The following is a 25,321-nucleotide window of genomic DNA, read 5'->3' as shown; positions in this document are numbered from 1 at the left end:
GAGAGATATGAAGGGGATGGACTTAGTACGTTCTTCACACTGACAGACATGTCCATAACGCATTGTTTCAGCTTAGTATAAAGCGTACTAATCATTGTTTAATAGAGTTTTAATGACAATTAACAGTACACTTCTTTGCAAAGTTTCAATTATTAATCTAAATGTTGTATCATTTTAAAACAACAAAAAGATTAGTATATGCAAATAAAGTAAACAAACGACGACAGATTATCGTTTTGTTTATCTAGAAACAAGATGGCTGCCTAGTTGTTGTTAGTTGCAACCTATCGTGAATTATTTTGATTTACTGTACTAAAATATGATTAATGAATCTCTTACCATTCATTATTTTTTACGCGCATGTCCTTATATGGAGTATGCTATCAAATTTTACTTTGTAGAAAACCACGTTTATCCCACTTATTTTTACAACGAAAGAAAAGGTCACTACACCAGTGTGTACACGAGTACTTGGCCCTTAGATTGCTGAAAAGTTTATGGTGCCCAGCGAGCAATAAATGATGTAATACCTGCTCGAGGATAGCCGCTGTCCGGGTGATAGTGTGAAAATTTGACAAGGGTACCATGTTTCACGTTGCTATAAAAGGATAACGGTAGGCTGTGGAAGTCCGAAATGTTCGGGTTAGATAGATAAAAGGTATAAGTACTGAATTAAGTAATACAATTGTTGAAGAGAAAACATGTGTATCTTATATCCTTAATAAAATATATGGTTGTAGGTGGGATTATCAGGTCGAGGTCGCCGTTAGTGGATTATCCCCCACCTCAATTAGGCAGCTGAAATTCAGAAAGCGTTACCTGGGTGTTAGATTTGGGAATACACGTCTAAATTGCAGGGAGGGTCTGCCATAGCACAGTAGATGGTTAGACACTGACCGATGTAGGATTTTTTAAAGCTGTAAGGTGTGGTAGGGCTGGCAGCTTTAGCCAACCAAGATTAACTTCTGTTATATTCAAGATTCACATTGTTTGAGAGTATCTAGCATCACCCATCTCTTTAAAGCACTGACGTTTTTACCAAGTGGTTTAGAGATAAAAATATGAAACATCTCTAGTTAAAAGCACACTCTCAACTGTATTCATTACACTACAGAAGTTCCCGAACAGACCAAGAGAGAAGTTGCCTATATATAAAGGCGTATCTGAAGCCTTAATTGTAGACACGAACCTAACTTTTATGTGACCGCGGTTCCGTACGGTAATACAAAACCGGATGAGACTCCATTGTTGGGCATGCCATATGCGTCCCCCCCCCCCACGACATGTAACCCCCAATTGCCTACCCGCCCCAAAGTTCCATTCATTAGTATTTTTTGAGTTGTTCATTCCTTGGGATTTAGCCGTAGTCTATGTTTTCATCTAGATTTATATAAGTAGGCCAACACTTTTTAGAATGCTTTTCTATTTGTATAAACGTTAAACACACCTTATTTTTTTTTGTAATCAACCTTAATATATAATTATATATATATATATATATTATATATATATATATATATATATATATATATATATATATATATATATGTGTGTATGTATGTATAAGCGGGCTAGTAGTGTGTCAGTCCTCGTGCCATCGCTATAGATTTTGGAACCCTAACAGTAAACACATCACATGTCGTGCTTTTTACTTGCATCGCAGTGTCTTATTATAAGAAAAAGAGTAAGGTTTGTTTATATAACGACTTAAATTTATTTTATAGTTGCTACAGTTTTTACTCTTTCGCATAACGTAAAGAAAATATTAAATACACGCAAATTGCTAAAACATATTAAACGGATCAATGTCAAATATTATTTTCGTTTTGATTCCTAGAAAAAGTGGATACAATTTAATAATAGAAAGGTCGAATTAATTAATTAAACTGTTTTGTAATTTTGCCAAGGGAGGTAATTAAAAAAATTAATTCAACTCACGCGAATGCAAAAATGTGAATGCAAAATCTTAAAGAGGGAATTATTGTTGGAATAATATAATTAGCAAAATGTGAATGCAAATCTGCAGAGGACATTATTGTAAGAGGACATTATTGTTGGAATATTATAATTAGCATGGATTGATAAAAGGCTATCTTTTATTTATTTTAATCACTAAAAGTTCTGTTTACTGATTATAACTACTATTCCGCACTGTTATAGACGCGTCATCACGTTAATTGGGTGCGTAATGGTTTTAGTCATGAAACTCTATTAAAAAAATTTAAAATTTAAAGTACTGAAAAAAAATGCATGAATTGATAAAGTGCAATTTGGTAGGTATTTTATAAACTGAACGTACTGTTTACTAATTATTAATTAGTACGTTTCCAGCTCAACTATTGAGGTCTTGAATAAAGGCCACCGTTGGTTGTACATAATTTTAATCTACATGGAGGGAAGATGTTGCCTTATTTTGTGTGTCCGTGTGTGTGTGTGTGTGTGTGTGTGTGTGTGTGTATGTCCGTGTGTGTGCGCGTGTGACACTTGTCAGACAAAGTCTAGATATATCTGGCATTGACTACTTCAAAAATATATTTTGCTCCTCTTGAAATGAAAGATGTAAAACAACTCCAATATTAAGAAAAAACACAAAACAGTACAAAAATAAATAAATAAAAAGTCTTACTTTTTTTTCATTCGGTTTATTCATTATACACAAATCTACTTTACACGAAGGACATCAAAGCCAAATAATGGTCTATTTATACACAGTTTTATGTTACCTTTTCACTGCATAATATAAATGTCAATTATATACATGTCATTTAAGAGAAAATGAGAACAAAGATGCCCTTCAATGTTTCGATATATTATATATAACAAATTAACGATATATATATATATATATATATATATATATATATATATATATATACATGTATGTAAATATATATAGATATATATGCATATATATTGATATATGTATATATAAGTATATATATATATATATATATATATATATATATATATATATATATATATATATATATATATAATATACATATATATAAATGTATACATATAGTATACATATATATATAAATATATATATATATATATATATATATATATATATATATACATAATCTATAAATATATATATATATATATATATATATATATATATATATATATATTTATATATGTATACATATATGCATAAAATATATATATATATATATATATATATATATATATATATATATATATATATATATATATATATATATATATATATAATATTTTTTTCTCTATCTAACGCACTTCAGATGGAAAATTTGAAACTAACATTAAACTTTAGCACATTTGCTCTATCAGACGTAGTAGATTTTCATACCCGGTTTGTTGGTGGGGAGGGGGGAGGAGGAGATGTATATAGGCCTACCTATTTATGTATATCTATATATATATCTATCTATTTATCTATTTGTGTATATATATATATATATATATATATATATATATATATATATATATATATATATATATCACAACTACTATCGACTAGCCCGGCTAGTTAGTTGAACAAAGAATGTCAATGACGTCCTATTGTAGACTGAAACTATAGCAAATCACCAGAAACATTAGAATATATCTTTTCTATATAGTTTCTAATTTCATGTAATTCCAACGCTAAAACTGTGGGGAAATCGTGTAACTCATTGTATGGAGTAGGGAACACTCGTGGCATTACTAATGTGTGTGTAGTTCTCGTGGATTAACCATTGTTTGTGTTGGAAGATTTTGGTTACGATCGATAGAGTGTCATACGTTTAACCTTCATGTGACATTTTTTTTTTTAAATCACGGATAGATGAAACAACACAATATTGTGTTTTTAACACAGACAAAAATCAACAAGAAAGTTTTAAAGTCAACATTAATATATATGTCAACATTAACATCAATATCAATGTTAACTCCAATGGTAATGTAAACATCAGTATCAACATCAATGCCAATATCAACGTTAACATCAATATTAACACAGACGCAACATAATTATCAAAATTATTGTCTATATCAATGTCAACATCAATGTCAACATCAGTGTCGACATCAATATTAACTTCAACGGCAATGCCACATTCATGTCTATATTAAAGTAAACCTATCATGATTGTTAATATAACCAAGAATATAAAAACGAATTTCAACACGAATTTAAACATAATCATCAAGATGAAACAAACATCAATGTCAACATCAACGTCAAAAATCAACTCAAGCATTTGATTCAACAAAATAGTGAGTTCAAACATGTGTAGATGGATAGGTTGATCTGTAAATAGCAAATATTAACAGCAGACGTCAACAAGTTTTACTGTGAAAACAATACTCCTAGCCTCGTATGTACACATAATTTAAAAAACAAATCGTGACAATAGACATCTATTTAACGTTTGTTGTTAGGCCTACGTAAACTAAAAACAAATCGTGACAATAGACATCTACTTAACATTTGTTGTTAGGCCTACGTAAATTAAAAACAAATCGTGACAATAGACATCTATTTTATATTTGTTGTTAGGCCTTGTAAATTAAAAACAAATCGTGACAATAGACATGTATTTAACGTTTGTTGTTAGGCCTACGTAAACTAAAAACAAATCGTGACAATAGACATCTATTTAACATTTGTTGTTAGGCCTACTTAAAATAAAAACAAATTGTGACAATAGACATCTATTTAACGTTTGTTATTTAGGCCTACGTGTAGTTTATAACACACTGTGACAATAGTCTTTTTCTATTGGCATGTGTTGTTGAGTCTACATAAGGTAAAATATATTTTGTCCATTGTAATTTTGGTAACGTATACGCCATAAATTATATATATATATATATATATATATATATATATATATATATATATATATATATATATATATATATATATATATATATATTATGGAACAGACTTTGAATGTCTCAAGTAAAACAAAAATTCGCATCGTCTTAGTTTAAAATCTTATTAGTCATCGGAAAGCTATATTTATTCAAAACATATTTTGTTTCGTTACTTTATTTACGGTAAACGTGTCGGCTACGTTATATGAAACACGTTTATTTTAAACTTTAAAACTCAATTAAAATCAGCCTCAAATCAAATGGAATAATTGTTTCTTATCAGAGGCGGAAAGTGTAATTAAATAGACTACTTTTAAAATTCACGTGTTCTATGTAACTATGTAGAATTTAATTTCATCTGTAAGAAACCCACGTCATTGGTTGGAGTTATTTTTAGGCGGTGGGGGGTGGAATGCGGGTGGTGGGGGCTGGACGATTTTGTATTAAACCAGTAGAAAGGTACAGGAAAACAATTGCTGCAAAAAAAAAAATTTCAAGAAATTATTTTTCAAGCTTCTTGCCTAACTCACAGAGATAGCTAATATGTTGGTCAGTTAAAAATATGGATTGTTTTAAAGTTTTTTAAAACTATACGTTAAAATGTTGGCAAAAATGACATTCAATTTTCACAATATTATATATATATATATATATATATATATATATATATATATATATATATAACGTAATGTTTATAACTCTTTGATCTAATACTATATTTCCAATTCACAAACGGATAAATATACGCACGAACAGATGATCTATATGAAAGACAAGTCTCTGAACTATTTACATGTTGTAAATATGTTCAAAATCTACTCAAATTGCTTTACATTTCCAAGCATATATATTCCTTCATTAACCGCTTTACATGTTACGCTTGCAGCAAAATACGAAAGTAAAAAATATTCCGGATTCAAAATTTTACTTTACATTTTAAAAGAACAGCATACGTTTTACGAGTAATTCTTTTGAAAAGAAAATGTAATCAAAAAAATATTGTTCACATGTTATGAAAAACAATTTTAATATATTTCACTTTTAAAATGTACAAGGTATATAAATAGAAAATCTTTTGATATCTGATATTGCTTCAAATTATTTTAATCCCATTTTTAATAGAAAATAAAGTTTAAAAAAAAAACAACACAGTTTTAAGAGGATTGTATCGTAACTAATTGCACTATAACCAAGAGGTATTTTCATGGACCAATTAAGAAGACAAACGATGCAGCTTTAAATTTCTTACCATAAGTTGGAAGCTCTTAATATTTAAAAAATATGATAGAAAAGAGTTGCCTTTTATTTTTTTTATTATAAGTATGCTTATTTTTTTAAATGGCTCCTTCTACAATATTTAGTTATAATACTATAAACATCACTAAATTAATAAAAGGCCTAACATTTTATTTTAAATATGTTGAGCTATTTAACCAGTTGCTACATGATCTGTGGCCTGACAGAACTGATATGTTAGGTGATATAATAATTTTTAGCTCTTGTTGCTTCCCTTTACACAGCTGTTGCTTCCCTTTACAAATGACATATCAATGACGCGTTAGAAAACTACACCCCGTCATCATGGGGCACAACTAACATCTACATTACATATCGAATCCGAGTGAACTCGATTATTTCGCCACTTGTTTTACGCCAGCGATCCTCGGTCATAAAAAAAATAAATAAACAGAAACGTTTATGTTTTTACTGATTTTACGGGACCGCAATGGACGCGACCGAGACTTGGTCGCAGTCCACGCGAGACTTCAAAGAGTGCCACTGGGCCACGGGGGACCTCTGGGACTGGAGCATCCTCTCCCAGTGCTGCGTTTCCTGCGGGCCGGTGCCGTGGTGCCCGATGACCACACGGCCCACGAAGTCGTCCTTGGACTTGGAGTTGTGGTCCCACACGGTGACCACGATGCTGGCTCCGACAAGCTGTGGGGGAAAATAGTGGAGGGGTTAAATTTTGTTTCGTGGGGGGAGGGGGGAGGTGTGTGTTGGTCGAGTCAATAAGTGGAGGGGTTAAATTTTGTTTCGTGGGGGGAGGGGGGTGTTGGTCGAGTCAAATAGTGGAGGGGTTAAGTTAGGGGTTAAGTTTTGTTTCGGGGGGGGGTGCTTGTCAAGTCATGAAGGGGTTAAGTTTTGTTTAGTGTGTGTGTGGGGGGGGGGGGGGCGTTGGTCGAGTCAATAAGTGGAGGGGTTAATTGTGTTTCATGGGGGATGAGGTTGGGGGTGTTGGGTTAGTCAAAACATGAAGGGGTTAATTTAGTTTCGTGGGGGGGGGGTGGGAATGTTGGGCTAGTCAAATTCGGTTCGCCACATGATGATTCGGTTCGCCAACTCAGGCTACCAAAAAGTGCAGCTGCTAAATGCCTTTCTCTGTGGGATATGTTGGTGGTTGGGTTCTTCAAAAAGTGCAGGCGTTAAATTTTCTTCTGTGTGGGGTTTGATTTAGCAAAACAGTGTAAATTTTCTTTACTGTGGGTTTTTGTGGTGGTTAGGTTCCCCGTATAACCCTATCAGAAAGCGGAAGTGTAAAATGTGTGTTTCTTTGGGTAGTTTAATGGTTCGTTTAGTCAAAGAGAATACACGTACAATGTTAATGTGGGGTGTTTGTTTATTTTCATGGTTAAATGAGCTTTATCCACATTAAAATGCGATGTTATTTAAAAAAATAAACGTAGGCCCCTACATTCTACTGAATTTTAAAAGTCTTTGGTATCTGTTTTTCGCACTAACTCTATGTCTCTGAAATATTTTAACATCGTCAATCCGAATTCCATGAAAATAATATTCCTTAAACCATTTTTTTTTATTCTGAGCACAGTTTTAAATCAAATTACCTATACTTTTATTCTCTAACTCCAGATGACAGTAGAGCAAACTAACCGATTGCGACAGTTGAAAACGTGAATTAATCAAACCTAATATTAAAACCTTTCCGCCCATTACTGTTCGATATCTAAATAATCCCTTGCGCAATCGATGTTCAATAAATCATTCAATTTAATCAAAGGCCCTAATGGCTGAGAAAAAAACCCCGACATAACCTCCACATCTACTTCACAATTGTAGTTCTTCTCTACGCATGCGCAGACGCCATTTTAATTTTAATTAAAACCCATTCAGATATAGCTGGATATTATTTTAATGACGTCAGGTACTAAAATAGCTCTAGCTGTAATCGAAATAAAAGCGTCGGGATCCACCAAAAAGGGATGAGAAATCAGGCCATTTCCGCTACGATTGCAGCCTCGGTCTGCTGTTACTGCGCAGGCTGGGACCTCTCCCACATACAGGATCAATATTACAGATCAGATTCTCGGGTTTCGGCAAGGCTCTGCCCAGGCTGGACTAGCCGCTCTCGATTTTATACGCCTGTGTTTTTCTGTCTGTTACTTAGGCAATTTATTGTAATTAATGCACGTATTTTTTTTGAGAGAAAATAAAAATGTATAACTGCAAAGTACCAGAATATTACGGGTTGGGTATTTCATTGAAAAGTTTACTGAAGACTTTAAAGTACCATTTGACAATATAGTTGTTTACCAGATGAAGGTTAGGGTTTGACAGTGTAATCATTTATTGATCCTTGCCAAACTACTTATAATAGGTATTTGCTACTGTATCAGAGCACTTGCTATTGAATTAATTATCTGTATAACAATTAAACATGTTTTTATTATACTATTCATCTGTTAACTTATCTTATTGGATTACACGGACTTGAGTCCGTACTCTTCACAGCATATTTCCTACTTTACTTTAAAGATATATTCATCACACTGGTAGGGTTAAGGATAGGTTTATCTGATATTTTGTGAAAGTTGAGATTACCTGTGGTTGAGTGTGGTTTATGTGTATCTAGTGAGTTAGGGTTAAAGTTAGTTTTACTTGATATTGTGAAGTTGATGGTTATTGTTGTGTTAGAGTTAAGGTTAGGTGTATCTTATCTATTGGGGTTAAGGTTGGTGTTGCCTGCTTTATGTGTAATGGTTAATGTTAGTTAAACTTAATGTTAGTTACACCTAATGTGTTAGCACAAATCTTAAGGTTACCCCTGCTGTTGTGTAATGGTTAATGTTAATTACACCTAACGTGTCAGGGCTAAGCTTAATTTACCTGCTGTTGTGTAATGGTTAATGTTAGTTAAACTTAATGTTAGTTACACCGAACGTGTCAGGGCTAAGCTTAAGGTTACCTGCTTTATGTGTAATGGTTAATGTTAATTACACCTAACGTGTCAGGGCTAAGGTTAAGGTTACCTGCTGTTGTGTGAGGTTGAAGCTGACCGACTCATTAAACACTGGGTCGATGGTATTTTTCTTGCAGGTTGTTTTTCGTGTCTTCACCGGTTTCTCCAGCTGAACCAACGTCACTCGAACAAAGGGGTCTGCAATGGAGAAATGTTTTGGAGATATATTTTTCGAGTAGGACAGAAGGTTTTATTTTAAGGTTTTGATTTAATTAGAGAGGTACAAAAGAAAGGGTGGAAAGAGTTTTATAAGATCAAAGGTCATGATTTTACTACACGGGCACGTTTGCCCGTATGGGACAAATTCCTAAATGGGACTAATTCCTGAATGGGACAAATGCCCAAATGGGAGTAATTCCGGAATGGGACAAATGCCCGAATGGGACGTTTTCCCAAATGGGACGAATGCCCTAATGGGACAAATGCCATAATGGGACAAATACCTAAATGGGACAAATGCCCAAATGGGACAAATGCCCGAATAAACATTTGCCCATATATACAAATCAGATTATGATATATGCCGGATTAAGAAGAAAAAAGCCCGTATAATTTTGAAGTAATAAGATAGAGCAGTGAGATGTAAATGTGCATACAAAATCACAAATAACCCCTTCATACGGAACCCCAATCTAACCCCTCCTTAACTCACCTCCTGAACCTAACCCTTCGTTGCCTGGCCTAGTTAACAACCCCTCTTTACCTGACCTCCAAGAAAAAAAAAACCTGCTTTCCTGACCCCAAAAATAAACCCCTCCTGACCCCCAAGAAATAACAACTACTGACCCCCAAGAAATAATCCATGCTTTCCTGACCCCAAAAATAACCTCACATGACCCCAAAAATAACCTCACATGACCCCTAAGAAACAACCCGTGTTACCTGACCCCCAAGAAATACCCCCAGCTTACCTGACCCCCAAGAAATACCCCCAGCTTACCTGACCCCCAAGAAATACCCCCAGCTTACCTGACCCCCAAGAAATAACCCCACCTGACCCCCAAGAAATACCCCCAGCTTACCTGACCCCCAAGAAATACCCCCAGCTTACCTGACCCCCAAGAAATAACCCCACCTGACCCCCAAGAAATACCCCCAGCTTACCTGACCCCCAAGAAATACCCCCAGCTCACCTGACCCTTAAGAAATAACCCCAGCTTACCTGACCCCCCAACCATGTCCGTCTGTAGCAACCCCTTGGCCTTGATGATGTCAACGGTCAAGCGACCAGCAGACGGGAGGTAGTTGATGGACAGCAGTAGCTCACCCAGGTCCTGGCACTCCTGTAGGACATAGAATAGGACATCCATTAGGACAGAGAATAGCACATCGAATAGGAGAAAAAAAATAAGACATCCATTAGGACAGAGACTAGGACATCGAATAGGACACCGAATAGGACATCGAACAGGATAAAGAATAGGACATCAATTAGGACATAGAATAGGAGATCGAAATTTCATTGAAAAGGGCAGAATAGGACATCCAACCAGATAAAAAGTAGGACATCAGTTAGGACATAGAACAGGATAAAGAATAGGACATCAATTAGGACGTAAAATAGGACATAGAATAGGACATCGAAATTACATTGAAAAGGACAGAATAGGACATCGAACAGGAAAAATAATAAGACATCAATTAGGACATAGGATAGGACATCGAATATGACATCGAATAAAACATAGGATAGGACATCAGTTAAGACATCAAATAAAACATCAATTAAGACATCAATTAAGACATCAATTATGACAACCAAGTGGGCAACTAATACAGCAAGTTAATTTTGCTATAAATACTTCAAAGAAATAATTTCTAAATACAAACATAGCCTAGAATTTCAAAAACAAATTAAAACTATTTTTAGAATTATGTTTTAAGATAGGGGTCGTCCATAAATGACGTCATACTCGAGGGGGAGGAGGGGTCCGTAATTTTGTGACGGTGTGTGATGAGGGGGAGGGGGTGGGTTGAGAAGGTGTGGCGTCACACATTGCATTATAAAAAAGCAATAATAGAAAAAGAATTTTTAACGTTATTTCGCGTTTTAGAAAACTGTTTTAATGAATTGTAATAGGAAGTGATTAAAATACTCTATGTTGACAGAGTTCAGACAAGACTTTGGAAATGTGTCGATGTTTAAAAAAAAAAATTCAAATGAAATTTTGAGTAGGGTAGTAGGCTGAGGCGTGAAGTCATTTTAGGGGGGGGGGGGGGCTTGCTATTTGTGACTATGTGTGACGGAGGGGGGGGGAGGTAAAATCGTGAAAAAAAAAAGCTTGACGTCATTTATGGATGACCCCATATGTGTAATCAAAGTCTTTAATCGAAGCGTCCACTTTATGTGAATCAGCCCAAAACAGTTACCAGCATTTTTAAAAAATAATGAAAAATCTAGTGTGTATACACACATAGACACTATGTTTCAAATCTGCAGTTACAAGAAGGCTGAATTCTAAAGAGAGAGAGAGAGAGAGAGAGAGAGAGAGAGAGAGAGATAATGTGAGTGGAAAAAAGAAATGTGAAATAAAAGCCTGTATACGTCATCACGTCACATGACTCGAGCAGATTTTATGAAATATTTACAAAACTCGGATTCTATGACGTTTGTTTATTTTTTCCTTTTACAAAATGTAAAAAAAAAAAAATCACGAAACAATTAAAAAAAATAACTTCGTGACATGAATGAAATTTCCCTCGCTCCCTACAGTAGATCCCTCCACCCTTCTTCCACCCCCCACCCCTCCATTGTACTCATCTCAATCTTCATCCATCTCTGGAAATGCGAGTCCCTCGGACAGAAAATCAATGGCAGGCAGTGTTCGCAATGGCCGCCTTCCCTAGTGCCAGACCAGTCGCAGAGGACACCCCACCGTGTCGGTGATGACGTAGGCCGGCTATGGTGTCCCATTGTGTTGCAGAATGCATTAACTGAGATCGGGGGGTGGGGGTGGAGGGGGGGGGTGACGTTGTGGGGTAGGAGATGTGAGGGGGTTAATGAAAGGTCGTAGATAAGAAGGGAGAAAAAATGGCAGAGAGGAATTTCGAGTCGTAAATACATAGGTGTTTATTGTGTTCAAGGACACTGAGCTGAAATAGGTTTGTGTGTGTTGGTAGCCTTGGTGGGATAGAGGGCGGTGTTTAGTTGATTTAAGGGCGGTGTTTAGGTGATAGGGCGGTGATCGGGTTAATTGGGCGGTATTTAGTTGATGTGGGGCGGTGTTTAGATGATGTGGGGCGGTGTTTAGATGATGTGGGGCGGTATTTATGTAAATAAGGCGGTGTTTAGGTTAATAGGCCGGTGTTTAACTAATGTGGGGTGGTGTTTAGATGATGTGGGGCGGTGTTTAGATGATGTGGGGCGGTGTTTAGATGATGTGGGGCGTATTTATGTAAATAAGGCGGTGGTTAGGTTAATAGGGCGGTGTTTAACTAATGTGGGGCGGTGTTTAGGTGATTTAAGGGCGGTGTTTAATATAGGGCGGTGTTCAGGTGATATAGGACCGTGTTCAAACATATTCTAAGGGACTAAAAGACAAGAAGATGAATGAGACTTAGGAACATCGTGTTTTTGTAATATCCCAAACTGTTATGTAAGAGACTTAAGAGCTTTATGCACACGAAATTTATTACGTTAGCGACAAGAGGAAGAAGACTGTAATATCTAAAGAAGACTTTACGATTAACATGATGTATGCAATCATTCAGAGGCAATATGGGGTAGGAGGTCGGCTAGAATCCAGAGATGTGGCCAAGGGTAAAAGAGACGATTTCTAACTTCCTATGTGTGTCTGTGAATATCCCTAGAAAAGCCTCACTGTTCGAATAGATTCGGAATTCAATTTGCCAATCCATCACCGCTAATAATTTGTTGTTTTTCTTAGACTACTCAAAACACGGCCATATTTCATCCCTACAAACAGAGTTAAGGTAAAACAGAGATTGTTTTTAAAACATCGAAGTACCCCTCCCCCCCCCCCCCCGCGGGGGTGACGCGTTGGCGAAGTTCGATCTAGCACTGAACGCGCAATTCCAAATCGACTGTAGTGGCATCTTCATCCGCCCGAGGCCAGAGCAGGTTCGGTCTTTCCATCCTTTTGACAATATGCAGAGGTGGTTGATGTAATTACCGCCAGCTTTGTGTGTCACAGGCCCCCACCACTGTGTTGTGTTTCATAAGTCAGAAAACCAGCGGTAAACAAGAAAGGGGATCGATAATGTATCGACTTACAAAACCTGACCTAGTTCTGTGATTTTAGAGGGTGGGGGGAAAAAATCAATTCCGGAAAAAAAAATATCAGCTCAGATTTTTATAAACAGTAGGGTTGCGAAAGTATTAGTAAATAATATTTGTTGACGTTCATGTGTTAGTACTAAGGTAGTGACACACTGTCAAGTCACAGTTGATAGATTGAATCGTGGTTACTGGGAATCATATGGAGCGACTCTTGTCTGCTTTTCCACTTAACTCAATGTTATATTTTTACCTGCTTAACTCATGTATTTGGTCTTGGCTACTCGGTTTAATGTTATGTTCTTGCCTAGTTAGAAAAATGTTATATTCTTGCCTAGTCAGCTAAATTTTATATTCTTGCCTAGTCAGCTAAATGTTATATTTTTGCCTAGTCAGCTAAATGTTATATTCTTGCCTAATCAGCTAAATGTTATATTTTTGCCTAGTCAGCTAAATGTTATACTCTTGCCTAGTCATCTAAATGTTATACTCTTGCCTAGTCAGCTAAATGTTATACTCTTGCCTAGTCAGCTAAATGTTATATTTTTGCCTAGTCAGCTAAATGTTATACTCTTGCCTAGTCATCTAAATGTTATACTCTTGCCTAGTCAGCTAAATGTTATACTCTTGCCTAGTCAGCTAAATGTTATACTATTTCCTAGTCAGCTAAATGTTATACTCTTTCCTAGTCAGCTAAATGTTATGTTCTTGCCTAATCAGCTAAATGTTATACTATTGCCTGTAGGCTAAATGTTATACTCTTGCCTAGTCAGCTAAATGTTATATTTTTGCCTATTCAGCTAAATGTTATTTCTTCCATAGTCAGCTAAATGTTATATTCTTGCCTAGTCAGTTAAATGTTATACTCTTGCCTAGTCTGCAAAATGTTATTTTCTTTCATATTCAGCTCAAATATTATATATTCTTACCTAGTCAGTTAGATGTTATATTCTTGCCTATTCATTACAGTGGTATATTCCTTCACCTCAACCAAAATTGATGGGCTCTGATATAAAGGTAAAATTAATCATTACACCCTCCCCCGCCCCCCTTCTCTGCCTTAAACCCCCAGAATAATTTTTTAGCCAAAACTAAAAAGTTATAAATTTAAACTTTAAAGTTAATTTGACAATAATTTTATTATCATGCCATATGAAATGAAGTTATTTATAAGGGTGAAAATTGAATTAAATAAAAAACGTTTTACGCACTTTTATCTTTCAGCTTAGACGTATACCAATTGGAAAAAAAGCTATCAAGGATATTTAAGCTAACGTTAGTAACAACATTGGAAGAAATCTGGCCACCATAAAACAATTTGGCGCACATATAGTTTACTTATCTGGTAGACAAAAGTACATCGTGTTTTTCCTAGTAAGCAGAATAGTGCAAGTCAGTTCTTTATTTAGTTTTAGTTTTTAAAATAAAAAGGCGTAGCTTGGGGGTGCGAGGGGGTAATCCACCCCAATCACTCGCTACGCCCACATTTTTAAAACGGTAGTTGAATTATTTGACCAAAAATATATTTTTTTTATTACACCATTATTTATTTAATTTCTGAATAATTAAAAGTCACTTTCGTCGAAGTTAAATACAGAATCAATAATACATAAATAGATGTTTAATTAATCTAATCCAACATTTTGATACATTGGTTTTAAATTTGACCGTAGCCATTTCAATTTTTTTTAAAATCGACTCCCTCCGCGAGTGCAAAGAAAATATTGTCATGTGATCTGAGCACGCCGAAGAAAAATATTTGAATATTGCGAAATGCGAACATAAACAATTCGTCATGTGTTGCTGCCTGGTCACGTGACGAGTGGCGCAAAAGTAAACAGGAAACCACTTTGTGGGCTGAGATATTGATTGTGAAATGTTTTCTTTCTTCCTGGAGGGAATCGCACTTACCTGTCTGCTGAGCCATAGGGCGTTGCACTAAGATACCGTGGCAGGGGAGATATGAGAATAATTGTTGGTGTATAGATTTATCATCATCTTTTCCCGTTCGTGCACAAGACACATGGGGCAGATGAAGTACAGTTAATCTTTTCAGAGACCTCGGCATATGAAGGGAAAGTGTGGTCAGCACTATGCCGAGCCGCCTTTGCTTTCCTTAACGTTATTTAGGTACCCATTTGAGCTGAGTGGACTCCGATCACGTTTGACTGACTTAAACCCGGGTTCGAACTTGAGACTTTCCGGTTAGCAGTCTAGCTCTCTACTACTTGGCCACGTCGCCCCACTGTATACCTGTATCTAGGTAGATAATTTATAGGCAGTAGTTGCTTGATTTATTTATACGAGCATATCAATCGCTTTACATAAATTTTGACGTGGAATACCTTCCCCATGTGAATACAACTCGCCCGCAAACGCTTTTAACACGTTTGTTCCTACGTTGTTACTAGGTCGGTCAATGATCTTTCGCCCACACTATCACCAGGCAAAATAAAACTAAATCACGATTTCCTCAGATATTACGACACTAAAGCATCATATCACCAGTTAATATATGACACTAGCGTACCCGTCCCGCGCGTTGCTGCGGTCAGAAGAAAGGCTGTAGCAATATTTTAAGAGGATTTCATCAATGCGTTGCCAATATTGTATTTTTAGACGCGAGACCTTGTTTTCTAAAAGTGAGCCATTAAAATATAAACAAAGCAAGCGCTATATTTCTTGAATCATAATTGTTGGTTTGACCACACTACTGCCTGGACGCCCTAGGGCGTGCTGTATGAAAACCTTGAGTGTATGGTAATACACTGAAAGCTTTACTTTTATTTATCTCTCTCTCCCTCTCTCTCTCTCTCTCTCTCTCTCTCTCTCTCTCTCTCTCTCTCTCTCTATATATATATATATATATATATATATATATATATATATATATATATATATATATATATATATATATGACACTAAATCATCACATGACCAGGTAATGTGTGATACGAAATAAGTAGGTACTGTAGACATTGAATGACACACTACCAGATACATAAAACTGCTTACCTTATTACCAGGTGACAAATGTTTCCACATATGACCCCCCCCCCTTAACCAAGACACATAAAACAGCTTACCTTATTACCGGGTGACAAAGGTTTCCACATATGCCCCCCCCCCCCCAACCAAGAAACATAAAACAGCTTACCTTATTACCGGGTGACAAAGGTTTCCACATATGCCCCCCCCCCCCAACCAAGAAACATAAAACAGCTTACCTTATTACCGGGTGACAAAGGTATCCACATATGCCCCCCCCCCCCCAACCAAGAAACATAAAACAGCTTACCTTATTACCGGGTGACAAAGGTTTCCACATATGACCCCCCTTGACCAGGTTGACTGTGCTGAGCGGCAACAAGACTTTCCCGATGAGTCTATGCCGGGAGAACTTATCAAAGTCCTTGAGAAGAATCTCCAGCGTTCGCTCCTGAGCCTCCAGGTACTCGATATCGAAGCTGAAATATTCGTTCCAGACGGGTTCCTGTGTCTTACGCTGGACTGTCGTCTGCTGGGAAGCCTTTTGGTCTGGCAGAAGTGAGACTTTGCAGTAGGGGTTGGAGTGGGCCATGTCTTGTTTGGTCTCGTCGAGACAGTAGGGTGGGGGTAAGTCTCGGGCTTCGATCATCTTCACCACGAGAACCTGCGAGATTGAGACTTGTGTATATCCTATGTAAGGTTGAGGATTTGGGGGTTGATGAATGGAAAAGATAGGAAATTTGTCAGGGTGAGCTTCAAGATAATAAACGCTAGATCTGAATACCCCATGCTGGTTGCAAAAGAGGACTGTCTATAAAAGACTGATTATGAGAGAAACATGACCTGATAAAGTGACCCCAGATAGACGAATTATCAGAATGATTTCCAGAGATTAATAGAATTGAATAGACTAACTACCCTTGATAAATATCCGGAGACTGGACCGAAATATAGACTGACCAATATTACTGATACTCCCAGAAAACGTATCAGCCATATCAGGTAGCTCTAGACTGACCACCAAATGAAGTGACCATCATTGTAGGTAGCCCCAGAGAGTGACCACCCCAGCAGGTAGCCTTAGACTGACCACCAATAAAGTGACCACCACAGTTGGTAGCCTTAGACTGACCACATGAAGTGACCAGCATTGCAGGTAGCCATGGACTGACCCCCCAAATAAAGTAACCACCACAGCAGATAGCCCTAGACTGACCCCCAATAAAGTGACCACCACAGCAGGTAGCCGTAGACTGACCCCCAATAAAGTGACCACCACAGCAGGTAGCCGTAGACTGACCCCCCAATAAAGTGACCACCACAGCAGGTAGCCGTAGACTGACCCCCCAATAAAGTAGCCACCACAGCAGGTAGCCGTAGACTGACCCCCCCCCCCCCCAAATAAAGTAACCACCACAGCAGGTAGCCCTAGACTGACCCCCCCAAATAAAGTGACCACCCCAGCAGGTAGCCCTAGACTGACCCCCAAATAAAGTGACCACCCCAGCAGGTAGCCGTAGACTGACCCCCCAAATAAAGTAACCACCACAGCAGATAGCCCTAGACTGACCCCCCAAATAAAGTGACCACCACAGCAGGTAGCCGTAGACTGACCCCCCAATAAAGTGACCACCACAGCAGGTAGCCGTAGACTGACCCCCCAATAAAGTAGCCACCACAGCAGGTAGCCGTAGACTGACCCCCCCCCCAAATAAAGTAACCACCACAGCAGGTAGCCCTAGACTGACCCCCCCCCAAATAAAGTGACCACCCCAGCAGGTAGCCCTAGACTGACCCCCAAATAAAGTGACCACCCCAGCAGGTAGCCGTAGACTGACCCCCCAAATAAAGTGACCACCCCAGCAGTTAGCCCTAGACTGACCTCCCAAATAAAGTGACCACCCCAGCAGGTAGCCCTAGACTGACCCCCGGAGTTCCTACCTTGGACGAGACGTCGTACTTGAGGCCAAAGTGAAGCTGCCCCAGCTGGAACTGGGCCAGCTTCTCCTCGTCCGTCAGACACGGTTCCTCCTCCGTGTCCACCTCGTACAGCTCTCGCTGGAAGTTGTCCACGCTGATCTCGCTCTCGCTGGGGTGGCGGCGTCGGGAGCGGGGCTGGACACTCTCCCTGTGTGGGTAGGGTGGGGGGGGGGGGTAAGTTACAATAGGTCAGGTATTAATATAAAATGTCTGTTTGAGTGGGGCTGGACACTCTCCCTGTGTGGGTAGGGTGGGGGGGGGGTAAGTTACAATAGGTCAGGTATTAATATAAAATGTCTGTTTGAGTGGGGCTGGACACTCTCCCTGTGGGGTGGGGGGGGGGGGGTGGGAGTAAGTTACAATAGGTCAGGTATTAATATAAAATGTCTGTTTGAGTGGGGCTGGACACTCTCCCTGTGGGGAGGGGGGGGGGGGTAAGTTACAATAGGTCAGGTATTAATATAAAATGTCTGTTTGAGTGGGGCTGGACACTCTCCCTGTGGGGTGGGGGGGTGGGAGTAAGTTACAATAGGTCAGGTACAAATATAACATCTTTGTTTGAGTGGGGCTGGACACTCTCCCTGTTGTGATGGGGGTAAATCACAGTAGTACAGGTACAAATATATTTTTTTTTTCTGAGCGGGGCTGGACACTTTCTCTGGGGGGGGGGGGGGGGGGGGTAAATCACAGTAGGTGAGGTACAAATGTAAAAATCCTTGTTTGAGTGGGACTGGACACTCTCCCTGTGGGGGGTGAGGTAAGTTGCAGCAGGTCAGTTACATATATAAATTTTTGTTTGAGTGGGGATGGACACTTTCTCTTGGGGGGGGGGGGGGTGAGTTACAATTTGGTCAGGTACAAATATAACATCTTTACCCGAGTGGGGCTGGAAACTTTCTCTATAGGGGTGGGGGGTGGAGACAATCACACAGGTCAGATACACATTAATATAATGAGCTACACAACATTTCATTCTGTCTTGACACTCCTATATAGGGAGAAGTCAATCCTATAGGTTAGTCACAAATATTTATTTTTAAAAAAATGTTCTGTCTAGGAGTAAGGCTGGATGTTCTGAGTGGAGGCAGTGTTTCTTCCAGATATTTTTCTCCAGGGGGGGGGGGGGGGGGGCATTTGAAATTTCCGGGGGGAGGGGGCGGACTAAAATTTCCATTTCGTTTGGGGGGCGGTAGACTTTCTAGTGGGGGGGGGGGGTGCCCGGAAGAAACACTGGGTGGGGGTGTAAATCGTAAAATTCAGATGCTAATTATAAAGACACGGGTGTACGTATTACATTTTGGGGCGTGGTTGGACACTCTTGGGGCGGAGTTTGTTTTAGATCACAAAGGTCAGAGTTCAATTTGTGAGGTCAAGGTAAGCACGGGCCTCTCTGTGGAATCAAACGACGTCAGCAGCAGACGTCATGACTTCTGCCGGAAATGAACCTTTCAAGACGAGGGCACAGCTGACGATAAATTCGAGTGCTGAACTTTCAGATAAGTTACACGTTATGTGACTACATTCTGACTTTCGTTATAATTTAACCTTTGATGTAAGCGGGTACATTTTTTTACGTTCATTATATAAGTCTCGGTTTATCTCGCTTAAAATTTTCTATTTCGATTTGTTGTTAATATACACTTTGTATGAAATTGTTTCTACTGATTTTTAAATTTAAAAAATAATAATTTGTAAACATCAGATTCCAGTTTGCAACGCCTCCTACGTGAAACGATTGTATTACAGCTAGTTTTAAAAACGATCAACACAAAAAAATTAACCGAGTTTCTTAAAACTAGACTAGGTGTAGAACTGTATCGGAAATTAGGTTTCTCGCATTTTGAGAAGTTTTTTGAGGGTCGATAACTCACGCCTCCACACAAAGTGCTACAGTAATACATTGCTCGAATCTTTGTATCATTAGTCGTATCTTGAACTAGATCTACAAGTTCAATGCTACACTCAAAGCTACACGATAGTGAATTTATTCATTTTTTTTCTATTTTCAAAGTAAAATATAATTTTGTTACTGTATCATCTTCATAATATTAAAAGTAAAAGCTTGTCACGGTTTGGTGAATACCTAAAACATCTGCTACTAGCGTAAAACGTTGGTTTAATACTTTTAAACTCATATTTCGTTATGTGGAGTTAACGCATTCAGTGATGCCACTTCATATTAGGCATGTGTGGCGCCTTACATATTAATAAGTAGGCCTTATCGTTGAGTGATGACCCTTAGGACTGGTGTAGCACCCCCCCACCCTCACCCACCGGCATCCTTTCGGGTTGGTGTATCATTTTTTATGAAGTGTAAATCAAGTATACCTCTGAAAATGTAAACCTCTAATAATGTAAATCTCTGAAAATGTAAACCCTGAAAATGTAAACCCCAAAAATATAACCTCTGAAAATGTATACCTTGAAAATGTAAACCCTGAGAATGTAAACCCCAGAAAATGTAAACCCCAGAAAATGTAAACCCCAGAAAATATAAAGCCTGAAAATGTTAACCCCAGAAAATGTAAACCCCAGAAAATGTAAACCCCAGAAAATATAAAACAAGATTCTCAACTCGACCACTGAGTGTGACTTACTTGTTGGCCGTCCAGAACTCGATGGGCTTCATGTCTATGATGGGGGTGACGTGGCGCTTGCTCTCCAGGCTTATCCCGCTTGATGACGACACGGAGTCCGTCCTGGAGTTCTCGGAGTCCATCCGTTCTCTGGGGCAGTAGAGTGGAGGAAAACAGTGAGGGTCACGTGATCAGGGAGATATGTGTGTATTTGTGTGTGCGTGTGTGCACGTGTGTGTGCATGTGTGTGCGTGCGTGTGTGTGCGTGTGTGCGCGCGCGTGTGTGTGTGCATGTATGTGTGTGCGTGTGTGTGTTTGTGTTTGTGTGTGTGTGTGTGCAGAGGCGGATTAGTTTTCCTGACCTCTTGGCCTCCATACCTTACAGGTTAGTGTGAGGTTAAAGATCAGTGTCAAATGTTGGAGGCCATTTGACACTAATCTTTAACCTCACACTAACCTGTAAGGTGTGAAACTAACATGTAAACTTCGACACTGACCTATAACCTTTGTAACTGACCTACAACCTCTGACACTGACCTGCATTTCTCGGCACTGACCACTAACCTTGAACACTGAATTGTAGCCTCTGACACTGACCTATAACTTTTAACACTGACCTCTAACATTTGACACTGAACTAAAGCATTAAGACCTGCATCCATTTGACTCTGACCTCTAACCTTTAACACTGACCTCTAAATTTGGTCATTGACCTTTCCGCTTTCACGCCGACCTGCAACATTTGACCCCGATCTGTATCCCTTGACCCTAACCTTCACCCTTGCACACCGACCTGCAACATTTGACCCCGATCTGTATCCCCTGACACTGACCTTGACCCCTGGACACTGACCTGTAACTTTTGACACTGACCTCTAGCCTTGTATCCTAACCTTGAACCTTGGACACTGACCTGTAACTTTTGACACTGACCTCTAGCTTTGTACCCTGACCTTGACCCCTTGGACACTGACCTGTAACTTTTGACACCAACCTCTAGCCTTTACCCTAACCTTGACCCTTGAACACTGACCTGTAACTTTTGACACTGACCTCTAGTCTTGTACCCTGACCTTGACCCCCTGGACACTGACCTGTAACTTTTGACACTGTCCGTGTTGCTGCTAGTCGAGTCTAGTCTCCCGTGGTTCTGCTCCATGCACGTGTGCTGTATGTGGAGCCGCTGGGGCGGGGCCTTGTCCTTGGTGCCGGACCAACAGTCGCAGCACAGGGGGCAGGTGGCCAGGTAAACACACAGCTTGGACAGCACCGCGCTGGACTGGGGACATCAGTGGGGGGGTGATGAAAAGGTGTGCTGAGCAAATGTTAACAATCGATGTCGACATTTTAATGTTAACATTTCAATGTTAACATATTTGAATGTTAACAATTCAGTAGCGAATTCTTTACGTTAATAATTAAATGCCAACATCTTAATGTTAACAATTTAATGTGAATATTTGAATGTTAACAATTCAATAGCGAATTTTTTATGTTAACAATAAAATGCCAACATCTTATTTGTAACAATTTAATGTCATTATTTTAATCAGAGTTTCTACCAGGCATCTTTTCGGCGGGGAGGGGGGGGGGGACTTGCCCCCCCCCCCTCCCCGAAAAAAATTCTACTGCTCCCCCCCCCCCCTTCAAACGAAATGAAATTTATATAATTTATATAGAAAATATATACTTTTAACAGTGTCCGCCCCCCCCCCCCCCGAAGAAAGTCTACCGCCCCCCCCTCCCGAAAATTTCGAGTGCCCTCCCCCCCCCCCCCCCCCCCCCCGGAGAAAAAAGTCTGGAAGAAACACTGATTTTAATGTTAACAATTTAATATCAATTTTTAAATATTGCCTATTGAATGCAAACATCTTGATTTTAACAGTCGAATGTCAATAATAGATGTATGCATCCTAATATTAACAACTAAATGACTAATTCCAATGGCTACATCTTAATGTTAACTATTAAATGTCCACATTTTAATTTTAACAGTCCAATGGTAGAAGATAATCTATGACAGAAGAAAACGTTGATGAAGTTGACGTTAATTGTTTCACACGTTATTTATTTAATTAGTTTATAACAAGCTACCAAGTGTAAACAATAGCCTACTAAACAATAAAACAACAACAAAAAAATGATGAAAAAAACGTCTATAAAAATGTTAACGCCTAAAACTAAATAGTATAACTTAGTAAAACCTAACAAAGACAAAGACATTTAAAAAAATTATATTTGTCCCTTCAGGTTGGTTTACTCTTTTAAAAACCAAAATCTAAACCCCAGTCGCGGAGGGTTTCTATCCTGGTCCACTGACGTGTGCACTTAAACATGAAATAAGATATTTTTCTAACCAGTGCACTGGGTAACAGTTGTTCAACTATTATTTCGTTCAAAGTATTATCATCTTAACCCTGTGTACACGAAAACACTCATGGGGCTCAAAGTATAGTAAACATCTTAAAATAATGTGTCACGTTGTAGTGGTATATTGTGTAGATGAAGTAGACTTGATCAGTTCCTCTTTAAGCATTTTATACTATTGCAACTTGTTTTCTAGTTGCTTTGACGTGCTTTGAAAGTGCTTTAAAAATTGCTATAAAATTGCTTTAAAAATGGTGTTGAGATAGCTGTGAAATAATCATTGCTCTTAAAATAGTTTCACAAATTGCTATAAAAATAGTAAATAAAGATGTACCTTTTCGTACCACGTCATGTCTTCCGGTGACGTCATTGTTTACGATTGAGGTGAGATATTTCCGTCAAGTGATCAAAGATTGCCAGATTTTTCTCCAACTTCTGGTCAAACTTGTGCTGTCAGAGACTGGCCAGGAACTCGTCTGCTAAAGACTGAGCCCAGAAAGTCGGTATCTGCTGCCAATATGAGGTCGTTGAATTTGATTTGGTTATGGATCTACGGTCATCGCTGTTGATAAATCCCGAATCTGCCTCGTACCCTCGGGTCAGTGTTTACTAGTATTGGAGTATCGATTTCTTCAAAGATTGATTGCACTTTGATTAATCGATCCACTTGATAAAAAAAATAAGATGAATGTTTGATTTATATTCCAGCTGACAGATTGGTCAACACATTTGATTTGCGTCGAAATTTATTTTTAATGCAACAGGGTGTTGCTTGTTTTTAATTGCGATAAAAAATGCATTTGCTTGTTTGTTGTTTGTTGATTTTATAATGTACTGGTTCGCAAAAAAAATATTTAAAAAATAATTTTTGAGCTTAGGTGTGACTGAAAATGGAATGAAATGAAAGGCTAAATCCACAAGGTTGATTGTCGGAGTCAAATTTTGTTCAAATGAAGATGACGTCACCAGACCCGCCTTTTGTTTTGCAACACGTACAGGACCAAATGTTGATTAGGGGAGCCCCCATCTTTGATTCGTTGTGTCGATCGATGCCTTAATCTGCTGGCCTATCGATCACCGATCAATCGGTGCTGTTGCACTTTAGCCGAATCAATCAGTACTATACAATCAACACAACTTATACGCCTGTTGTTTTTTTTTTTATATTCAATGTGTAGAAACGCGATATAAATGATTTGTTTCAATTCCCATTAATTAAAGAACGATAACTCTAATTTCAATTCAATTCCCATTAATTAAAGAACGATAACTATAATTTCAATTCAATTCACATTGATTAAAGAACGATAACTCTAACTTGAATAAAGAACAATAACTTGTTGGTTTCAGTTCAATTCACACCGAGTAAAGACCAATAACTCTCCCTTGATAGTTGTCTATCCTTGACAAGTTAAGGCTCCTTTAATTAAATAGAAAACACGTGCCACAAAATTCTGCTAATCTAACAGAAAACTTCATTGTTGATGTAGCGATACAGCAACAGAAACTCGACTTGTTTTCCTTCCCAAAGAACACATTATTTTAATGGTCTCGCCCTGACCAACCTAATATACTGCAGTAGGGAGAATCGATAACGCTGAAATTGCCTGCGCGGAGAGAGGTTGTTGACGGGGGGAAGTCGCTTCTTCAGATTGAAAGGGTAAGGCTTCGAGAGTAGTGCGACTGGAGCGTGCTGAGAACACAGCGCGCGGTCACGTGCCTTAGCGTGGTCCAATGACGTGTTTTGAATGACGAGATGGTGTAATGATGAGGGTGATCTGGTATAGGAGACTCTCAAGAGGAAAAAAAAACCTGTAAAAGAAAAGTTTATATACAGTTTAGATAAGATTATGAATAAACGTAACGCTTTTTACGAAAGATAAAAAAATGACAAATTGACATTTTGTTATGTTGACTGGGTCTTGATTAGCGGTTTTATATCTATGATCAGTGGCAGTGGCATCGATAATTTGGGTGCCGCCCGGTACGGCACTTCATGGTGTCACCCCCACCCCAAGAAACAAAGAAGAAAGATTGCATACGATGCTTATCTATGTAACGATG

General features: G+C 38.4%; 1 protein-coding gene across 1 annotated transcript; it reads right to left on the bottom strand.

Moving 5' to 3' along the window:
• Window positions 1-5,543: 5,543 nt before the first annotated feature.
• LOC131943961 (synaptotagmin-17-like) lies at window positions 5,544-25,054 on the bottom strand. Its single transcript, XM_059304369.1, has 8 exons — window positions 23,592-25,054; window positions 21,985-22,169; window positions 20,912-21,040; window positions 18,276-18,462; window positions 16,645-16,998; window positions 10,272-10,392; window positions 9,120-9,247; window positions 5,544-6,789 (listed from the first exon to the last, which is right to left on the bottom strand). Exons 1-8 carry the CDS (start codon window positions 23,625-23,627, stop codon window positions 6,565-6,567), a joined length of 1,365 nt encoding a protein of 454 aa, XP_059160352.1. The 5' UTR covers window positions 23,628-25,054; the 3' UTR covers window positions 5,544-6,564.
• Window positions 25,055-25,321: the final 267 nt, after the last annotated feature.

The sequence above is a fragment of the Physella acuta genome, unplaced genomic scaffold, assembly GCF_028476545.2.
Source record: "Physella acuta isolate Inbredline_101_S28 unplaced genomic scaffold, ASM2847654v3 ptg000474l, whole genome shotgun sequence".
NCBI classification, from domain to species: Eukaryota; Metazoa; Mollusca; class Gastropoda; family Physidae; genus Physella; species Physella acuta.
The sequence above is the reverse complement of the archived record's forward strand: the minus strand, read 5'-3'. Positions and strand labels throughout refer to the sequence as shown.

Excerpts from the sequence above, each read along its gene's own strand:
- LOC131943961 (XM_059304369.1), bottom strand. The coding sequence starts at position 23,627 with ATGACGTCACCGGAAGACATGACGTGGTACGAAAAG. Across the intron at positions 18,463-20,911 it reads GAGTTCTGGACGGCCAACAA|GGAGAGTGTCCAGCCCCGCT; the intron begins GTAAGTCACACT and ends CTACCCACACAG. Across the intron at positions 16,999-18,275 it reads AGTACGACGTCTCGTCCAAG|GTTCTCGTGGTGAAGATGAT; the intron begins GTAGGAACTCCG and ends TCAATCTCGCAG.